This window comes from Hibiscus syriacus, unplaced genomic scaffold (assembly GCF_006381635.1).
Source record: "Hibiscus syriacus cultivar Baekdansim isolate YM2019G1 unplaced genomic scaffold, ASM638163v2 tig00110462_pilon, whole genome shotgun sequence".
Classification (NCBI taxonomy): domain Eukaryota; kingdom Viridiplantae; phylum Streptophyta; class Magnoliopsida; order Malvales; family Malvaceae; genus Hibiscus; species Hibiscus syriacus.
Genome location: NW_024062747.1, coordinates 1,317,044 through 1,338,411, shown reverse-complemented (window position 1 = coordinate 1,338,411; position 21,368 = coordinate 1,317,044). Strand labels below are relative to the sequence as shown.

The 21,368-nt window shown below is 34.3% G+C and overlaps 3 protein-coding genes across 5 annotated transcripts; 2 read left to right on the top strand and 1 right to left on the bottom strand.

The window, feature by feature from the left end:
• Positions 1-2,255: 2,255 nt before the first annotated feature.
• LOC120127029 (DELLA protein GAI-like) lies at positions 2,256-4,282 on the top strand. The gene has a single exon (XM_039145044.1). It carries the CDS (start codon positions 2,419-2,421, stop codon positions 4,117-4,119), a length of 1,701 nt encoding a protein of 566 aa, XP_039000975.1. The 5' UTR covers positions 2,256-2,418; the 3' UTR covers positions 4,120-4,282.
• Positions 4,283-4,982: 700 nt separating this feature from the next.
• Positions 4,983-6,114, top strand: LOC120126818 (heavy metal-associated isoprenylated plant protein 37-like). Its single transcript, XM_039144896.1, has 3 exons — positions 4,983-5,051; positions 5,138-5,213; positions 5,408-6,114. The coding sequence occupies exons 1-3, from the start codon at positions 4,983-4,985 to the stop codon at positions 6,112-6,114; spliced, it is 852 nt and encodes a 283-aa protein (XP_039000827.1).
• Positions 6,115-6,515: 401 nt separating this feature from the next.
• Positions 6,516-17,590, bottom strand: LOC120127028 (protein CROWDED NUCLEI 1-like). 3 transcript variants are annotated; one of them, XM_039145041.1, is made up of 8 exons: positions 17,099-17,590; positions 14,818-15,027; positions 14,277-14,530; positions 13,839-14,109; positions 13,679-13,762; positions 10,908-12,982; positions 10,551-10,665; positions 6,516-7,087 (listed from the first exon to the last, which is right to left on the bottom strand). In XM_039145041.1, the coding sequence occupies exons 1-8, from the start codon at positions 17,309-17,311 to the stop codon at positions 6,830-6,832; spliced, it is 3,480 nt and encodes a 1,159-aa protein (XP_039000972.1). In that variant the 5' UTR covers positions 17,312-17,590; the 3' UTR covers positions 6,516-6,829. The 3 variants fall into 3 exon arrangements, with proteins under 3 accessions (XP_039000972.1, XP_039000971.1, XP_039000973.1); XM_039145040.1 differs by having other exon boundaries at positions 6,516-7,091; positions 10,555-10,665; XM_039145042.1 differs by lacking the exon at positions 6,516-7,087 and adding an exon at positions 10,068-10,364 and having other exon boundaries at positions 10,448-10,665; positions 17,099-17,589.
• Positions 17,591-21,368: the final 3,778 nt, after the last annotated feature.

The following is a 21,368-nucleotide window of genomic DNA, read 5'->3' as shown; positions in this document are numbered from 1 at the left end:
AGGCATATCGACATTGAGATCGAAAATGCTTGCAGTCGAATGCCTCCCCCTGGAGCTTGAAGCCATCGTGTCAAATGAAATTACACAGATGGTTGTGTCGATGGCATCTCCATATGGTCAAAATATTTGCAGATGAATGCCTTCCCCTTGAACTGGACGCGGTGTTGCCATACGGATTGTTCGTGGACCCACATCGGTACATATCGTAAGGAGTTGCGGATGAATGTCTCCCTATTATGGCATTAAAATCATTACACATTATTGTAGTCGGGCTGTCAACTTGATCAACTTGTTCAGCCAGCCCATAGTGTGAGCTTAAAGATTGACCCCGAACAGCACGCACTTGAACAAAATATGCATACATCTCAATAGCGGCGTCTGAATAATTACTTTGAGCTCCAACCATCATTTGAACATCATCATTGTTCGAAAGTTCGAACGCTGTATAAGTTAATGGCAACAATAATGTTGGAAATCTGTACTGCAACGACGACATTCTTCTATTACTTCCAACATGAATCTTTCTCGAAATCTTCGTTATTAGTTCCTCAAGAGTTATGTTTCTCTTGAATGATATTTTAACACGCTCATTTGATACGAAAATAACGCCAGTTTCATCTTCTCGAATTTCACCATCATAATAAACAATAGTTGAAAGTCGCGCCATTCTTTGAGTTTAAAATTGCGGCAATATTATATCTGCAAAAAAAAAAAATAGCTTAAACAAACATGATTAAATAAATTATATATGAACGAAAATATAACACAATAAATTTTTTACACATCAACGTAAATAATTTAAATAATATAATTTTATATTATTATCTGCACCGCAAAACTATTTCGACGTATGCTCCCCTTTTCAATTTTACAAACATAAAAATTAATTGAAAATAATTAGTATAATTTTTTTTTCAAATAATGATAATAAACAATAAGTATAATTAAAAAATTATAACAAAATTACCTTATAACGAAAAATCGCATGAACTTCTAAATTAAATTTGAGAAGATTGCGAGAATTATTACTCGTTGACGGAATTGTTGTATTAATTTATAAGAGAGGAGAGATGCGAGGAGATGTGAGCCGGAGGAGTGTACTTATAAGCATATAAGGTGCGGTACCTGCACCGCGGTATATGATAAAAGATATAGCGCGGATCAGGGACCGCGTTAAATATAATTTTGGTACGGCGTATAGCGCACCCCCTGATCCGCGCTATACCCCTACGTGGCGTATAGCGCGGATCAGGGGGCGCGCTATACCCACGTGGCGATAAATCAGCATATAGCGCGGTGCAGGAGGCGTACTTTTCTACTAAGAGTGTTAGATCGAAAAATATAATCTGACCGATGTTAGATTAATAATAATACCGATCACCGATGATATACCAAAAAAATAGCCTTCATTTTCATTTCTTTTTAATCCAATTCCCCTTGCCTTTCTTTTCTAAATTGCGGCGCTGCTACGGCTCCTCTTAATATGGTTTATTAAATATTAAATAAAATTATATATTTTAAAATATACATTTAAAATACGATTAAAATATTAATATATATAAATAGAAAATATGCATATTGTTAAATTCTCTTAAAGATTAACAAATAAAAATTTCACATTATCATATAATGAAAAACCATTTCGCTAAGTAATTAGTTTAAACAAGGTAAACAATATTTGTTAAAATGAAAATTTTAATTTCTTTGTGCATAAAAAATTGAAATTTATTCACAATTAACTAGTTTATTATTATAATTATCCCTTAAGCAAATTTAAAAATTAAATCTTAATATATGTGAATAGACTAAAATAATTTAAGAAAATCACTCTTATATTAAATCTTTACAACACTTTATTTGAATTAATTGATTAATAAATATCGATACTCATATTAAAAAAATTAAAATTTGAGTCTTACTTTTTTTAATTTATTTCTAGAACACCTAAATTATTAATTGAAATCAATCAATAGATGTACATGTTCATTAATTGAATTCAAACTAATTTTTAGTTTAACGTAAAAGTATAAAAATATTTTTTAATATTAATTTTTTAAATTAACATTTTATTGTTTAAAATTAAATCTATTTTGATGAAAAATATTTCTTAAATTTTAAGTTGGAATTTAAATTTAATTTGGGTTGATTTAAAAATTCTTTTAAATCAAAAAAAAAAACAGAGAAAAATGACATTAGTATTATGGCCTCCGTTGCTCCTAATCTCTTATTCCCTATTTCATCCGGCAGGCCTCTCGTCTCATCTCACCCATTTATTTTCTCTTTTCTCTTAATTTTCGTTTTTTAAATCCAGGAAAAAAATGCTAAAATCCAATAAAGGTCGAAACCCGAATTTTAATTCCGTACCATGATCAGATTCTAGCCCTGGATTTTCGTTCTGTACACTCCAAAAACCAAAAAATGAAGAGAGATCATCAGGAAATCTGTGGAGCCGCCGGTGGCGGCTGTTATGGCAGTAGCAGTGGCTCAAAGGGTGAGAGCTCAAGCACTAACAAAGGGAAATTATGGGGAGAAGATCAAGATGCCGGCGACGTTGACGAGCTATTGGCCGTTCTGGGTTACAGAGTTCGGACTTCAGACATGGCGGATGTGGCTAAAAAATTGGAACAATTGGAGATGGTTATGGTAACTGCTCAAGAAGGTGGGATTTCACATCCTGCTTCCGATACCGTTCATTACAATCCGTCCGATCTTTCAAGCTGGGTTCAAAGCATGTTGACCGAGTTTAACAATCCTCCAATACCAAATCTAAATCCTATTTTCCCTTATTCGTATTCCAATTCTTCACAGCCACGGCAACAACAAATTGTCGGCAGCAATCAATGCCAAGTTTATAACGATGATTCCGAGTACGATCTGAGGGCAATTCCCGGAGTTGCTGCTTACCCACAACCAAAACGAATCAAAACTTCGGGAAATGACTCATCTTCTTCACCAACTGAGTCATCAACTCGGCCTGTCGTCTTGGTTGACTTACAGGAAGCTGGGGTTCGACTGGTTCACACCTTGATGGCTTGTGCTGAAGCTGTCCAACGAGACAATCTCAAGCTGGCTGATGCTTTAGTGAAACATATAGGTTTACTCGCCGCGTCTCAAACTGGGGCCATGAGTAAAGTGGCTACGTCTTTTGCTGAAGCCTTAGCTCGTCGGATATACGGCATTTACCCACAAGACTTGCTTCACCCTTCCTACATCGATGTGCTGCAGATGCACTTTTACGAAACTTGCCCTTACTTGAAATTCGCTCATTTTACAGCCAATCAAGCTATACTGGAAGCTTTTGCAACGTCCAACAAAGTTCACGTTATTGATTTCGGGTTAAAACAGGGGATGCAATGGCCGGCTTTAATGCAAGCTCTAGCATTAAGGCCTGATGGCCCGCCTGCTTTCCGATTGACGGGTATTGGCCCACCTCAGCCAGATAATACCGATTCTTTGCAGCAAGTGGGTTGGAAGTTAGCTCAGTTGGCTGAAACTATCGGCGTCGAGTTTGAGTTTAGGGGATTCATGGCCAATAGTTTGGCTGATCTTGAGCCCGATATGCTCGGTATACGTCCTCCAGAGGTTGAGACACTGGCGGTGAATTCCATTTTCGAACTTCACCGCCTGTTTGCTCAACCTGGCGGGATCGAAAAGGTTCTTTGTTCTATCAAAACCATGAAGCCCAAGATACTCACAATTGTAGAAGAAGAAGCGAATCATAACAGTCCTGTTTTTGTAGACCGGTTTAATGAAGCTCTGCATTACTATTCCAGCCTTTTTGACTCGTTAGAAGGCTCGGGGGTGGCAACACCGGGTCAGGACCTTGTTACGTCCGAATTGTATCTGGGAAGACAGATTTGTAACGTGGTTGCTTGTGAAGGGGTAGACCGAGTTGAACGACACGAGACACTGGCTCAGTGGAGGACTCGGATGGAAACATCTGGGTTTAGCCCAGTTCACTTGGGTTCAAATGCTTACAAGCAAGCTAGCATACTGTTGGCTCTGTTTGCCGGTGGTGATGGGTACAGAGTGGAGGAGAATGCTGGGTGTTTAATGCTTGGGTGGCATACAAGGCCGCTTATTGCCACCTCGGCTTGGCAGCTCGCCACCACCGAGTGAAGATTGCGAGTTATCACACCCGAATTAGAAAGCCAATTCCAAGTGTGTAACTGTAATTGTATCTTTCTGCTTTTCTACTAGTTCTTGTAGGGCAGTTTTTTTTTTCAATGGGAGTCTTCGTAATTTTCAAGGTTGGATCATATGGAAAGGCATACATTGTTTTCATTTCTTCTTTAAAACATGAAGGGAAAAAAACATTACAAATACCATAGAATATGTGTCAAAATTTATATTAACTCAGTTTAAATTAGTAAAAATACATAAATGTTCTATAGTACATGAATTATTGTGACATAGCTAATAAACTTAATATTTTATAATAAATTTACATAATATAATTGGTTTAAATTAAATTAAATATATACTTGTTCAAAATCCTCAATATAATTTTAAGATATAATGGTAACCCTACCATTATTTTTAAGTAACATAATAAAATATATATAAGTATGTCAACATCTATTATTTTTAATCATCTTAATTATTTCAAATATAAAGATATAATGGTAATGTGTACGTTTAGGCCACGTTGAAGAACATAAATGGAAATTCTCTTTGAATATTTTGAGATTTTGTTACTAACAATATATTTAAGTTCGAAATCTTCATAAATACATTCTCAAAGGATGAAATTCGATGCTAAAAAAATAAGATAATATAAAGTCTCATGATACTGGATTTTGTTTCTGGCCCAACGGATTGGTTCGTGGCAGTGGCAGTCAAAGGTGAAAACTTCGTGTGAGCCGAAGTCAAAACAATTCTGGAACTGAATCTGATACGGTCCATCCCTGACAAACACACAATATTTGCTTCCATTTCAGTGGTTTATAAGCGAACTGATCTAGTAAAAGGTGCAGAAGAGAATGAACAATAGCAAAAACTGTTTGAGAATGTTAACAACTGGTTTGGAACTCGGAGATATTGAGGTTCCTGTAATATGTCTCTTTTCTTTATTATTTGCATTCATGATTGTGGACTTTCACTAAAGCTTTCACCTCTTTTTCTCTCTTTCCAACAGACACATTTGCTCAAAGTTAACATCAACTGTCAAGGGTGCAAGCGGAGAGTGAAGAAACTTCTCCGGAAAATTGAAGGTTCTTTTAAACATTTTTCTACTCTATGTATGTATGTATGTATGTATGTATGTATGTATGTATGTATGTATGTATGTATGTATGTATGTATGTATGTATGTATGTATGTATGTATGTATGTATGTATGTATGTATGTATGTATGTATGTATGTATGTATGGTTTGCTGAGATTTACTATGGTTTTTGGATTTAGGGGTTTTTTCAGTTCACATAGATGAAGAACACCAAGTGGTTAAAGTAACTGGAAATGTTGATCCAACTAAGTTAATTAAGAGGTTGATGAAATCTGGAAAGCATGCAGAGTTTTGGTCCCCAAATAAACACCTCCAACTCATAAAAGGTGACACCAACAACACGGATCTAACGCAAAATCCAAGGATTAATGGGATTAATGTTCCCCGAACTGAGCATGAAAGCACCGCCGTTGGCTATGATGTTCAAGCTGATTCAGGCATAAATGTCGGCTACAATATCGGCCGTAACCTCATGACAGGCGAGGCTGATCGGAGTTTTGTAGATGAAGCAAACTTGCGGAGGATGCAGGAGGAAGGAAACACATTTGCCAAGAATGGATATGTGATATCAATGTTGGAGCCTGCAGGCTTTGGGGGCAATAATGGTGCTGGTTTCGTCGACTTACAACTGCACGAATCCAGTGCTGCTGGTTTTGTCGGCTTACGACCACATGAATTCGGTATGTTTCATGAGGTTCCATCAAGCTTGACAACTGATGACTATAATGATCCAAATCTTCCATCAATGATTGAAACCAGCTTGCAAGGGTACCACCACAACAATCCATCTGCACATATGAACACTTACATGCAGAACAGGCATAGCAATAACCCTAGGAATACGAATTTGAGTTATGATAACAAGTACATGTACACCAAGATATGAGATCTCCTTTCATTTCTAGTCATCCATTATTAGTGACCGAAAGGCGACAGTAAATGGAAAATTACTGGTTGAAAAAAATATTAATTCTGTGATGTGTTAATTCACATTAATGACTTTTTAATCAACTATTTTCTATAGTTGATGGGCATAGAATGTAAGGCAGTAACTAAATTCAACCCAAGTAACTTACATTTGCAGTTTCATATTCATATTTCTCTTCAAAAGCATGATAATATCATAATAAAGAGTTCGACGGCTAAACCCAGCGAGGTTTCTCCAATGTGGCTTATCCCGAAGTTAGACGCATACTAAACCGGCGAAAATAAATGTCCGTCATCAAGCTTTCCACAATCTATGCATGAAAATCTAATATCTTGACAGCTAAAAGAGAGTAATTGAGATGACGGAATTCGGACAATAATTCCAGTCGATATGAAAAATACATGTACTATTTGGTACAAACAACATGGTTGAAGCAGCCAATCGTTGCTCCATCATCAAATCATCTAGCCCTACTACAAAAGTACACGAAACTAGAAAGAGGTGAAGAAAACCCAATCTCCCTCCTGAATAAATCGTTTTCCTGTTTATGACAGACATAAATTGTTAATACACACTACTAGATCAACGCGTTCCTACCAGCCAACATAAAAAAAGCTGATACAATCAAAGGTCTCCCTGATATTTGCCAACCTAAGGAATATGGTTCACTTCATTACGAGGTGAAAATTTTCCAAAGCTTCTTTCCTATAGAGATTTCACCAGGATGCTCAAGATCATCATCTTCGTTCTCATCATCATCATCCATATCCTTACGCCCTTCACTATGTGACTCACTCTTGTAGTCATTTCCATCTGCATACTCACCAACCTGTTCGGGTGTGCAATTCACCTCTTCACTTAATGCGGTATTCACATCCATGTTTTTGGTTGCGCCCACATGATCATCCTTAGCATCCACAGCTGTTTCACGCTGCCACACAAAATTATATTAAAGCAGATCAATTAACATTATGAACTGATACATATATTGTAACATCCCAAATTCAGGTTAGTGAAAAAATTGTAAAATTTCAGAATTTAGTAATCAAAGTAGAATAGTTGAATAGTTCAATGATTTATTTAGGAATATTTCCGGAAAGTTGTTAGTAATTATCCAATGAGTTAAAGGGTAAAATGGTCAATTGATAAGGAAAGATATTTTTTATCCCCTTTAATAGGAGATATACACATGGGGGAGAGTAAGATGAAAACATTTCATCTTCTTCCTTTCTTCTTCTCCAACCGTGAAAGCTAGGCAAAGGTAAGAGTTTTTTTGTTTCTTGATTATTTGTTGAATTAAAGGTTGGGTTTTGATCATTAGATGATAACTAAGCTTAAGGAAAGCTTAAGTTATCTTAAAATCAAAAGATAAAAGAGTTATGACAGATTAAAGAAAATGGGTTTTGAAGTGAAATTTTGAATAGGAAAGTTTAAATGAATTTGGAGGATGAATTTGACTTGTCATCTATGAGAATAAGAAGTTAGAAGTGTTAGAATTAAGTTTGGATAACATGGAAAATTTGGTATGATTATTGATTTCTATATGGAAAATAGAATTTTGAGGTTTAAGATGAAATAAATAGATATAAATTAGTTTAAGTATGTATATTTGAGTTAAGAATATGAAAAGGAATGAAACATGAAGAATTTAAGTTGATATCGAAAAATTCCAGATTATACAGAGGGTACATATTCCCCCTAGGAGGTATCGATTCCCCCTTAAAGAAAAAAAAATGGAATGGAATTTTGGTTCATTAAATCGGCTTAAGTTATTAACATCAAGTTTAAGGTTTAGGCTTCTGATAATTTTTTTGAAATGTTATATTTATGTAGATATTGAGCCTAAACAAATTTCGGAACAATCAAAGAATTATGATCGAATCAAAGCAAGGCTAAGGTGAGTGCAATTTAATTATACGTATGTTATTGAACATACATTGGCTTGCGATGAGCCAATAGCGGAATTACTATGGTAAGAAGTGACTTCTAAAATGTTATATAGTTGATGGAATTTTTATATGTGCATGAGTACATGAAAATAGGTATATGTTATTATATGTGATTATAAGAGCAATAAAATGAATACATGCATATGTCTATAGAGTACGTGCATTTCTACATGTGATTTATGTGAATACATGTATGTGTGAATATGTTTGGTATGATTAATGATTATAAGATATAAACAATGTGATAAGTGATATGTGAATATATGAAATTATGAGACAAGTGATTAAGTGCTTAAGAAATATAAGCAATGAGATAGGTGATATGTGAATCAAATGGAAATGATTTATGCATAAGTTTATATGTTATTCTATGTGCTATGTGATGTATATATGACATATGTATATGAACAAAGGAGAAATGATATAAGTCATATGAAACAACCTACGTGATTCCATGCAAAGTGATATGAAATAGGTGACATGGATATGCAGGAAAAATTATATGAGCTATGTGATAAAGGTATGGAAATGATATGTCTATGAGAAAACATAAGAACAAGATATAAGCCATGTGACGTGAAAGTGAATTATATGAAAATGTTCTACGTGTAAGTGAACTATGTGCATATATAAATATGTGAAATGACATAAATGATAAGGCCCATGTTATGTAATATGAGAGCTAGGGGTATAGTTGGCATGCCAAGAGAATAGGGTCTACGTGGTCTTTCGGGACATATATATATTATTTGGAACATGTATGAGGTCTTTTGAGACACTTACTTGATCCTTAGTATATGTATATGATTCTTAAGGAATATATATATGGTCCTTATGGACAAATCTTATATGGCACTACGGTGCAATTCTACGCGGCACTTCGATGCAAATTTTTACGCGGTCTTTCGGGACAAATTTCATATGCCACTTAGTTGGACTTATACGAGCTGTGGTGACAACAATAGTGCACAACTTCAATGTACTCAAATACCTTAAGTTTTTAATAATGTACATGGGCTAATAAAGAGACAATAACAAATACAATATATAAGATGCATATGGTGATATGAAAGGTATTGTTGTGTGTTTCTTTGTGAAATATATGTGTTCTATGATATGTATAGAAATGTTCAACATTTGCTTATATGATCAGAAGGAATTAGTAACAATAATATGAGCATTGAAAAGCATGTTAATGATATATGTTTTTATATGATATGATAGTATTAATTATTTATGCATTGCTATGAGTAATGTTACATGATTTCATGCCTCACTAAGTCAAAGACTTAACGTGTGATTGTTTCACACGTAGGTTCCGAGAAGAGGAAGATTGATAAAAGTTATGCAAGACAGATCAGTTTCTCCTTTCTAAAGATCAGATCAGAAAAGAAGTTAATAGTATGTATTTTGTAATACTTATATTGGATGACATGTAAACAAAGATTTGAATCTGATATGTTTTAATCGGTTTTGTAAAATCATATGATTGAATTTTGTAATGTTTTAAAGGTGTATATGTAAATGGTAATTTTATACGGATGAAACCTTAGATTTTTATGAATTTATATGTATTTTTCGGAAGTACTGTAGCAGGGTATCGATTTTCTGTAGCAGGGGAATCGGTTCCCCTAAAAAATCCGGAAAAATTTTAGAGTTTGGTACTGTTCATACCGTATTTTATTGTTCATAAATACGTTTTTTGACTTGAAATTTTATACGAAACATAATTTGATAGAATATTGTGGTATTTTCTTAAAATGAGTTCAAATGTTTTGATATTTTGTAAGAATATCGTTTTTAAAAGTCAATGTGCATCTCGGACTCATATTCGGGTCGGGGTACGGGTTGGGGTGTTACATATATAGTCAACCCATGGTGTGAAGCGTATGCAGTTGATAATAGGAATTCAAATTGCAAAAACTTAAGTTATTTCCCTCATTCTAGTAAAATACTAGTGAATTTTTTCCATTTTCTCTTTTCTCCACCCTCCTGTCACAGTTAGCCTTCCAACTCCCTCATCCCTATTACATCTCTTTCTTTTCTCCTTTTTTTTTTTTGTTTCACTGTAAGACAATGATGAAATTCCTCCCTTGTCTTCTCTGATGCACATCAAGCAAAGTGGCGACCAGCTTGTTATGTGGGGATTTGTTTCAGTTCAAATAATAGCGATTCTTTAGGTATTGTTCAAATTGATTTTCTGGTTCCTTCTTTTATGTTTTAGCTTGATCCTAAAATAAAGCACTGCTATAAATTGCATGCATAATATACTCAACGATGTAGAGAACTACCAGGTGTCGAAACATTCTATCAAGTCGCAACAACTGACCATTTAAATAGCAAATTTTGCTTTATATCTTAAGATGTAGGTTTGAGCAGGGATCACCAAACATGCACGCGCTTCATAATACGTTGTACAAGAAAAGAAGGTTCAAAGACTCTTACCCGTTGCAGAAAGTCTGCTCCACCGTTCTTGCTTGCATCTCCATTTTCATTCACAGACATTGAAGCTTTGAAGATGTTAACTTGATCTGCTGCATCTTTAGCAACTGTGACCCCACTGCTTTAAGCAGAATTTTCAAATAGTTGATATACAAGAGCATAAATGATAAACTGAATTATGATAAGCTACATTAATAATCAGCAAATAAGAAAAAAACATTGTAACTTGACCAAAAAATTGAACAAAAGGTTCTTGCTTCAGCGCCATTAAAAGGAAACCATCAAACTACATTAACATAATGATTGTGCAAGCATATCATACCGCAGATGATAAAATCTAGAATCTTAATGGTAACTTACGTTTTGGATCGAAGATTATATCTTTTCTCACCAGGTATAGGCATCGCCAGAACAACTTTCTGTTGCCTCTTTCTTCGCTGGCCCCCCACAACAATATCAAACTGTCCTTCACTGTCATCACCACCTTGCTCAGTGTCTGCTGTTTGAGATGTTTGAGCATGAGTTCTCTTCCGCGTATTTCTAGATGCTCCCCCATCGACAAGACCAGATTCACCCCTGCTTTCAGTATTGGCATGACCAGAATTATTTTCATTTGATTCTAAAGTTTTTCCAAGAATAGCTTCAGCATCTTTAACAACTGCCTTCACAGAGCGTGTTCTTTTAGCTGCAGCCCTGCCTCTCTTGCGAACCTGCTTTCCACGATTTAAATCAGAAGTTTGAAAATCTCCAAGCACTTCCACTTCTTTACTTTCCATGTTGCTCTGATTCTCAATTGAAAGGTCATGACCAACATCCACATCTCTTCTGCTGGAATCTGATTGGACCCCATGAATCTCAAAAGATGTGGCAGCAGCAGCAAAAGATAGATCTGCCTCATGTTCAGTTTTCAACGTGCCTTCCAAATTATCCATTTGACCAGAGAGAGAGGCCTCTGTATTCAGTTTTGTTATAGCATGAGGCTCTGCATCTTTACTGGGAGAGAATTTGAATATTTTTGAGGTGCATTTACGAAGCCATGACATTGTTCCACCAGAAATTGGAGAGCCTAAACCTACAGGTGCAGACATCTCATCCTTCTGCCTCTCAGATGCAGCCAAATTTCCAACATTTCTACTGATATAATCATCTGCCCAAGTGGGAAGGGGAAAGACTTCCTCATTCTCTATTTCCTGTAGAGATTGTAGATCACAGCGCATAAACTCACAGGTAATTTCACCACAATTCTTGCAACTCTTAAATTTCTCAACAAATGAAATAAAGCGGTTTCTCTCCTTGATAAGTTGTTCTCTTTGTTCCTTCAACTTCTTGCTGAGATCCACTAGGTCATCAATGTCTTTCCGTATTTCAATTTGCTGTCCTTCCAGATGCATCTTACTAGCATTAACTTCTTGCCTTTCTTTTTCTATCTTGAGTCTTTCCTGCTTCAACTCTTCCATTTCTCTCCTAGCTACCTCTCTTATGTAGTTAATATTGTCTAGTTCTCTCTCTTTTTCTTCCTCAAATGATTTTTTTCTCTCTCCAAAATCCTTTTCCATCTCCTCAAGTCTGTTCTGCATATCACTCTCAAGTTTTCCTTTCAGAAGCTCAAGGTCATGAAGCATTTGGCTTCTCTCACTTTCAGCTTTCTCAGCTATCGCTGCCCGCTCATGTTCCATGGTGGCAGCAAAAGTTTCTTTGGCAACTTCAAGAGCTTCCAGCTCCCTTTTTATATAGTCATCAGTTACCTGCTTCTCATTCTTTAACCTTTCCGCTTCAGCAAGGTTTTCTTTTTCAAATTTTTCCTTCTGTTGGCTGATATTCTTCAACTCTTTCTCAATTTGTATTCTTTTCTCATCTAGCTCATCCCACTCTCTTTCAAAACTCTCCTTCTGCTGTTTCAAATCCTCAGCTTCCTTCAAAAGTAGTTCTTCTCGACGCCTGCATTTCTCTATTTCTTCCTTCAGCTCCGATTGCAAGCGAAGATACTCAGAGCACTCTTCTTCAGTCACCATAAGCCTATCCTTCTCCTCATGTATCTTTAGTAGTTGTTCTTCATTTTCCACCCTTCTCTTCTCAACTTCAGCCTTAAGGCTCAAAAGTTCTTCCTTTTCAGCAACCAGCTTCTTCTTCTCAATATCTAAATCCTTTTCCTGAGAGACAACGGCCTTCTCCCTTTCCTTGTGATTTTTCACTTTCAGTTCATGTTCCTGTTCTTTCACTTTTGATTTCTTCAATTTATCATCTAATGCATGCTCTCGTTTAGAAAGCTTCTCTTGCATGTGTTTGACCTCAGCTTCCTTCTTCTCAACTTCAATCACCTTGCTTTTGAGATCTGCATCTACGGACTTCCTCTTTTCATCAATTTCCAGATCAAATTCACGCTTCTTCTCATCCAGAATGGCATTATGCTCATCCATGAGCTTCTGAATCTCAGCCTGTCAATAAATACAAAATGAAAAAAGTGTCAAACACAAGATCCTAAATGATACCTAGCCCTCCAAGGAAACTATATATATATATATATATATATATATATCCCGATAAAATATAAAAAATAAAAATAAGTAAAAGAAAAAATATAGAGAAGCAAATTATGAACATAAATTATTAGAGGTGAGCATTTTCGGTTTCAACCAATTTAACAGACTGAACCAATCAAATTTGGCTCATTAGGTTTAAAAATTAATCAGTTTGAAAATTGGTTTATTCAATAAGTTTAGTTGGTTAACGGTTTTTAAAATTTATAGCCAATTAGACTGAATGTACCGACCTTTATAGTTTTATCTTTTCATAAAATCAATATAATATTATTGAAATAAATTTATAAAATAATTACGATATATAAGATAAGATAATTTTATATTATAGTATAAATATTTTACTTTACAAATAGTTAAAACTGATAAAATAGAACAAACCAGTTGACATAAGTTGGTTTCGGGTTTTTTTTCAGTTAATCAACTTAACTTGGCTAGTTGTGTTGATTTTATAAGTTAATTTGTTTTAATTGGTTTTCAGAGTTTTGAAACCAAACCAACCGAATGCTCACCCCTAGAAATTACAAAAATAGATCTATAACCCTGTAACACATATTATGCAAAGAAACAAAAGCAAAACCTGCAAAATCTTAACTTCTTTCTGGCATTTAACTTTTCTTCGATGACAAGAAGCTCCTCCTCCTTCATCTCTAACTTCTTCTTCACAACATCCCATTCCTGCATCCAGATGATAATGATAAATAACATAATATTAATTTATACAAATAACTGCTCAACATAAAATATAGCTTACCTTTTCTTTCAAAGTTAGATTTGTAAGCCTGCTGTTTATATCATCTTCTTTCTCCTTCAAAGTTTGGTGGGCGGCATCAATTTTCTTCTGTGTCTCTTCAAGGTCCTTCTCCTTTTGTTTAAAGAGCCTATCATTCTCATTTGCTCTCTCCTCTCTTTGGTTGGCATATCTTTGGGCTTTGGCCAACCTCTCTTCTGCATCTTGCAATTTCTTCTCCCATTCCCACACGTCCTCCCTCTGTTTGGAGAAAGTAGCCTCATGTTCTTCCCGCCTGATAATAATAACAATAATAATGATAAACTTTCAATGAAAAGTTAAGTCAAAACTTCAAGGGAACCAGAAGACAAAGAGCATATATTCACTGAGGAAGGTTAAAACACAATTTTCACATGACCCCTCCCCTCGCCGCAAAAAGAAAAAGGGTAGGTTGGAGCATACTCTGAAATAAAGGAGAGGTGTTCCCTCCGAAGCATATTTTCACGGGACTCTAACTCTTGTGATTTCCTCTCAATCTCTGAACTCTTTCTGCTCACCTCAGCAAGCTTTGCATCAGCTGCACGCAATTTTGTCCCCACATCCAAGGATTTCTCTTCAACACTAGCAATCAAAGCATTTGCTTCAGAAAGCTTTGAATCAGCAGTAAATTTTATTTCTGCATTTTCTGCACGCATGTTTCGTAAGGCTTTATCAAGCTGTAGCACAAAACCATTATCAAATCATTAGCTAATATAATCCCATATAAAACAACATGAAGGAATCAATAAGTACACAACCATTAAGTCCCAAAAGTAAGAATTAGATATGTTTATCTAAATTATTGTGAATCATAGTGTAGCATAATAGCCCATTAAATTCGTCAAAAAGTATCTTGCCTCCACTTTGTGATATAATGAGAAAAATATAAAGCAGAAGATAAAACCAGAACACTGAAATCAAAATCATTCGGGGGAAAGATTAAAACAGGATATAAGATGCTCACATCAAGCACACACTGTTTCTCCACACCAAGGGCCTTCCTCAAATTCTCTTCACGCTTCTCAACATCATTTATTGCAATTAAATGAGCTGCTTGTTCCCGCTTGAGAGCATCCTCGACTTCCACCAGTGCTTGATTGAGTTCATCATACTTAGACATCCACTCCTTTTTCTCAATCAAGAGCAGTCCCATATTATATTGGTATTCAAAAAGCTGGAAGAAGAATTGAATTATTCAAATGAGATTGTGCAGCATAGAAATAAAAGAATAAAACCATGAAATATGATACACCAATCAAATTGAGCAGATAACTTTTTTTTTTTTGATAGAAGATTAGGCCTCATTAAAAACCCCCTTTTTACCCTCCATGTTATGAAAGTAACATGAAGGACATTGAAAGGAGGAAAAGAGCACCTATAATTTTATTGATCTGAAGAATAATACACTGCCAACCCTTACAACAAACTAAACCTTCCCAGAAAGCATAAGACTTAACAACCACTATCTGCTGGAAAGCCTAGACACTAATTACATAAGACTGTGAACTAAAACCTGCTTAAACGAAGTGAAACAAACACTCCAACTCCCCAAATACAAAGGCAGATAATCAACCTATACCATCTTTAGCTATTATGTCCGCTTCCCAATTGGCAGCCCTCAAGATAAGCCTAACCATAATATCCATCCCTTCCATAATAGAAACGATCTCCTTCACCAATGATTGGAATAAAGGGGTGCTTAAATCCGGATTTTTGATCCACTTCAGCGCGTTAGTAGAATCCGATTCTAAAATAATCCTCTGATTAAGAACCTCACCAGAATCGATAAGCAAGCACAACCCCCTCTTAATCGCCAAAAGTTATGCCATAATCGGAGGACCACCCCAACCTTTTCAGAAAACCAGTGAATCAACTTACCACTGCTGTCCCTAATCAGACCTCCTATACCACCTTTGTTCCATCCCTTCACCATCGCTCCATCAACATTAATCTTAATGAACCCAACTGGAGGAGGAACCCAGCAAGAAGGTTGGGATCTTGCTTTGTGACTAACCATTGAATCAGCAAGTGTTAAGTCACCCACAAGGGAGTCGAAAGGAATCTGCATATCAAAACTAGCAGCAAACCAAGAAACTATTCTAAAACGAGCAATAAAGAATAACAGCACCACATCCAGCTTCCCATTCTTAAAAATAACTTCGTTCCTGACTTTCCAAACCGTCCACAAGACTGCCCTTGGAATGAATTTCCAAATACTAGAGTTCAGAAGAAGCTCTTTAGAATGCATAAACACAGCACAAACCTAAAATAATACAAAGGTTCAACCTTTTCCGGTCAATACAAATGAAGGACAATGTAGCAATCCATTCTATATATATTTGATTGTTGTGTGCACAGCACAATAAGCAATCTAAAGCCATTCAATGTTGCCATTACAGTCCTTGGCAGTACAAACTTATCAACAATGACAATCTTGAATCTTGATAAAATGGTGACAAATATTATGGACCAAATTTTAAATTAGAATTAAAAGACAAGAGAAAACAAGATGCTACTGGCACTTATAAATGTGAAATGAGCTTATCTAGTACTTTAGTTATAATAGGACATTTCTCTTTCATTAGGTCATACGATTAGCAATTTCAGGTTGATGTTTACCAAAATTCTAATATAAAAAGGGCAAACCTCATAAGTCAACACTCTACTTTTTAATGCTTACATTAAATCGGTACTACATATTTCAGTGGTTTTAGTTTTGTGGTCTGCTCGCACGAATGACTAATGATGGGTATTACACATCTAGCCTAAACAAATTCTATGATTAATAATGATTATTTAACTGCATATCCAACACAATCACAAATAACTAAATCATGATTACGTACGGTGGTTCCCTAAACCAAACACCAAAAACTAATTACGAGAATGGTGCACCCACAATAGCAAATCTCGCACAAAATTCGAAATAGTAACAAAATGTTGTTGCCATCCTAGAAAGACAAACTGACGTAACAAATTAACTTCTTCATGCAGTAAATATAAAGTTTAATTACTCAGCTAACACCTCAAAATGAAGATTAAGTAAGAAATCCAAAGTGAAGTGTTTGTCTAATCCAAATAACCTAACTAAACCAATTCGACTTTAAACAAGTTATTCAGTGGCTAATTATTAATCATCTCAATTTCTCAACTAAGCATGTGAAGAGAAAAAACTGTAACATACAAAAAATTAGAGTACCTAAAATAACAAATTATAAAATGCATTTTTCAGCAAAAAAAATAACCTCATTTTCGAGTCTTTGTACTTTCTCGGCAACCCCTACATCGTCCTCTAACATGAGGTCGTTCCCATCAGGGGTCACGGGCTCAGCAAAAGCCGTTGCTTTCCCTTTCCCCACAGCAACCCCGTAGGAGTTCGGATCCGAACCTGACCCGTCCACTTTCTTCCCTGGCGTCAACGACCAACCAGACCAAGCCTTCTTCTGCGGTGTTAACATTTAGCGAATTCCAAAATTCGTCCCTCGGATAAACTTAGAATTCATGCAAAAGAACAGAAAAGAAACCGCCCCCCAAAAAAACCCCCTAATACCAGCAATTCCCTAATTTATGAAAAGCCCTAATCTTTTCATGTGCTTATCGTCTGTTTCTCTACGCTCGAGAATCGTAAAAGTCCGAAAACAGGGAAAACCTAAGTACCGGACTTGAAATGGAATCCCAAATTCCGGCGAAGAGTGAAGTTTGAAATCCGAGAAACGTCTCTAAACTGAGTACTTTTCTTTTATCTTCTTCCAGAGCCAACCTCTTTTCACTTTGCCCGGATGACTCACGTTATTTCACTTCATTTTAATTAATGTGCCCGCTTACCTTTGTACCATGTCAAAATCCCTTTTTACCCTTATATTATTCTTCTTGTTAGGGTATTTTGGGAAATAGTCGATGTTCTCAACGTTCGTATCTGAGGGTGTCCTTTCGCGATGACGGAATTGCCTCTGGTGGGTAAGTGACGGTTTATAGGTAGGCAGGGTGTAAAATAAGTCCGTGAAGAAGGGTGTTTAGGGGATATCAAAATTTCCTTTTGGGAATAATGGAATACTATTATAAAAAAATACTTGGTATGGAAATGCCACGGTGTATCCTAGCTGTTAAGTTTCGTAGCCGTAGGCTTGAAGATAAGTATCTCTTTTGTCCCCCACGTAGCCGTCATTATAGACTCCTTAATAAGAATTAGAGGTGTTTAGTTTAGGTAATCTCGGAGGAATGAAATGTCATATGTTTGGTTAGTAAATATTCTTAATTTCTGAATCTTTTATTCTTAACAGTGGTATTTTGAAAATATATTATCAAGAATGTGATTACAACATTCTCTTAGGTATTGCTAAATTACGGCGTTTTGGAGTAAAATACTTTTAAATTTTTTTAAAAAAATATCTTTATTTTTTCGTTGAATAAAAAAATTCTACGAATGTTAAATTACAAATTTATCCTTAAACTATTTTAAATTTATAAAAAAAAATCTATAATTAGAATTTTATATGAAGTTCAGGGGTTACAAATAAAATTTTACCCTTTCATTAAATTTATTTATCTTTTCAATTTTGTAAAAAAAATATGAATTTAAAATTTTTAAAGAAAATCTATAAATTAATTATAATAATATTATAGTAGAATTCAAGTTGTTAAAAAATAAATATATAATAAGGACAATTTGGTAAAATATACATTCCAATAATCTTTTATTCATTTAACCAAACACTGTAATCTTACATTCCTACTAAGCGAACCAAACACAAAATACAATATTCTCAGTAATCTTGTTACATCCGGTAATTCTATTCACACTGGTAATCTTACATTCCGTGAACCAAACGCACCCTAAAAGTAAAGTATACAAATGGTGTCTTGATTGTAAGATATTGTTTTATTGAGTCTTCGGACTATTGAAAATTATAACATGATCCTCTAACTATAAGGAGTTGTTTTTGAGTCACTCGACTATTAAAAGTTACAAAATGGTCATATGACTATTTATTATGTTTCAAACGCGTTCTTTTTCGTTAAAAAATTAACAGCACTCTAAGTTGGACGTTAACCTATTGACTGAGATATAATAAAATTTGATCTCATAATCTCAAACGACTATCATATCTCAGTCAACATGTTAACGTTCAACTCATACGACCGTTAATTTTTTAACAAAAATGACAAGTTTGGAACATAATGAATAGTTGAGTGATCATTTTGTAACTTTTAATAATTAAGGGGCTCAACAAAATAATTCCCTATAGATAGGGGACTATTTTATGACTTTTAATAGTCGAAGAACTCAACAAAGTAATATCCTATAATCGGATTACTATTATGTACTTTACCCTAGTAATGTTGATAACAAATTAAAATGGAATTTTGATTAAAAAATTACCACGTTTCCATTTTAACCTTTATCATTAATATTAATATAAATGAATTTATATTACAAACCTATAGAAATTTTATATTCAAAATAAAAATTAATAGATGTAAATCTAGGGATAGGAATGGGACCCGAACTCGACGAGTTTCGATCCGACCTGATAGGGTCGGGTTTTTTTAAAAAAAGGTTTAGGGTGAAAAATACCCGACCCGACACAACCAGGGAAAAAAATAAAATTTTACCTAATATATTTAGGAAAAATTATAATAATACCCTCTATATATTATTTTTTTCAATTAAATCAATGTTTTTATTGAATAAAAATAATATTTTATTATTATTTCGGGTCGAGTTGGGTTCGAATTTTATTTCAAAAAGTCGAGTCGAGTTCAAGTCGAGTGGATAGTATATATTATGCGGGTCAGATTTCGGGTGGAAGAGTCATTGTTCTTGGGTCGGACAGGATGAACCAAAAATCCGACCCATGTCCATCCCTATGTAAATTTGAATGTCGAAAAATTTTATTTGTTTATATATTTATTACTAATATTTATAAGCAAATAACTTTCTTCTTAAATTTATTAAAAACATTAAATTAAATGAAATTTTAGTGATAGAGTATACTGCATTATCTATTATTTAATTTTAGATTTTATAACAATTTTATAATTAAATTTTAAATTGATACGATTATATTATTAAATTTTAATTTTGATTTTGATCTTATCATTGAGACATTAACTCATTAATAATCAAATGACATGAGAGATTGATGATAATATGATGACAACATGAAAGTTGTTTTTTTTATTATTCTACTTCATTATCTTCTTCATCAAAGTTATAATTTTTTTCATCTCTTTTAGACGCCGTAGAAAATCATCATTTTTATATAGTATTTGCTACCATTTTTAACACTAATGAACTTGTCTTACATCATCTATTACTTTAACGGTTTAAAATTTTAATATTTTTAAAATTCACAGAAATAAACAAAAATAATTTATTTTTTTGGGTGCGGTGGCTTTCTCGTAATTGAAGATTTTGAGGACGTCTATTTAAAATTTTAAACGACGAGAAGTAATCTTTTGAGAAGATAAAAATATATCATAAAATTAGTTTCGTCGGATGATCATCATAAGAGATCAAAGTATTAGCGTATTGAATCTTTAGTTTAATTTTTATCGATTTTGAGTGAATTTCGTAAAAAATCAACTAAATAAGTAAAATATAAACATTTCAATGTTGATATTATCATTAATAATAATTGATGAAGGACATGGATTGACTATTTATGACGACCTAAAATTTTAGTGTCTAAACTTAAATTTTTTGAAAGTAGAATGATAAATTGATAAACAAACTAAAGGGTTCACATAATCATAAAAATGGTGTCATTTTAAACATTAATATAATTATACACATAATCGTATTAACGAATCAACAGTTCATGGTAACGCATCGTTTATGACTTTATATATTAGTAATATAATTATAAATAAAATTTAAAATGTTACAATCGTTAATCTAAAACCAATAGAAAATGGGTTAAGAAAAGTAAAAGTTGAATGATATCTCTATACAGTATCCTTGTTGAAATAATAGTATATTTAATTGCACACGGAATGATGGCCACTGGCCAGAGCGGGTTGGCAAAGGCAACTATGATTTTGCGGCTCTCTTTTCTTCTTTTATTTATGGCAGCCGAAAAACCAAAATTTCAAAATGGGGAAAGGAAAGGTTAGGCGATTTTACCAAAAAAAATTACTCTGTAAATAATTACCTATCAGGTACTATTTAGTCAAATTTTATTGATCTAACATCTTTTCTAACAAGGCGCGAATGACGATCTGTACTTTTGCGGAATTTCGTCTGAGCTATCGATATGTCATGAAAGGTGTGGATGGCCATCCGCGCCTTATCTGAGCTGGCACCACATAAAGGCAGGCGCGAATCAGCATCCGCGCCTTAGCATTTTAAAAATTAAAAAAAATAAAATTATAGAGAGTAACATCGTAATTTAATACACATTAGTTCCATTAGTTAAAAAACTTAATGAGATTAACTTATATAGGTATATTGAGGTGTTTAATTTATGTTTATTGATGATGTGAGATAAAAGCTAAAGCGTGTATTTATTGATG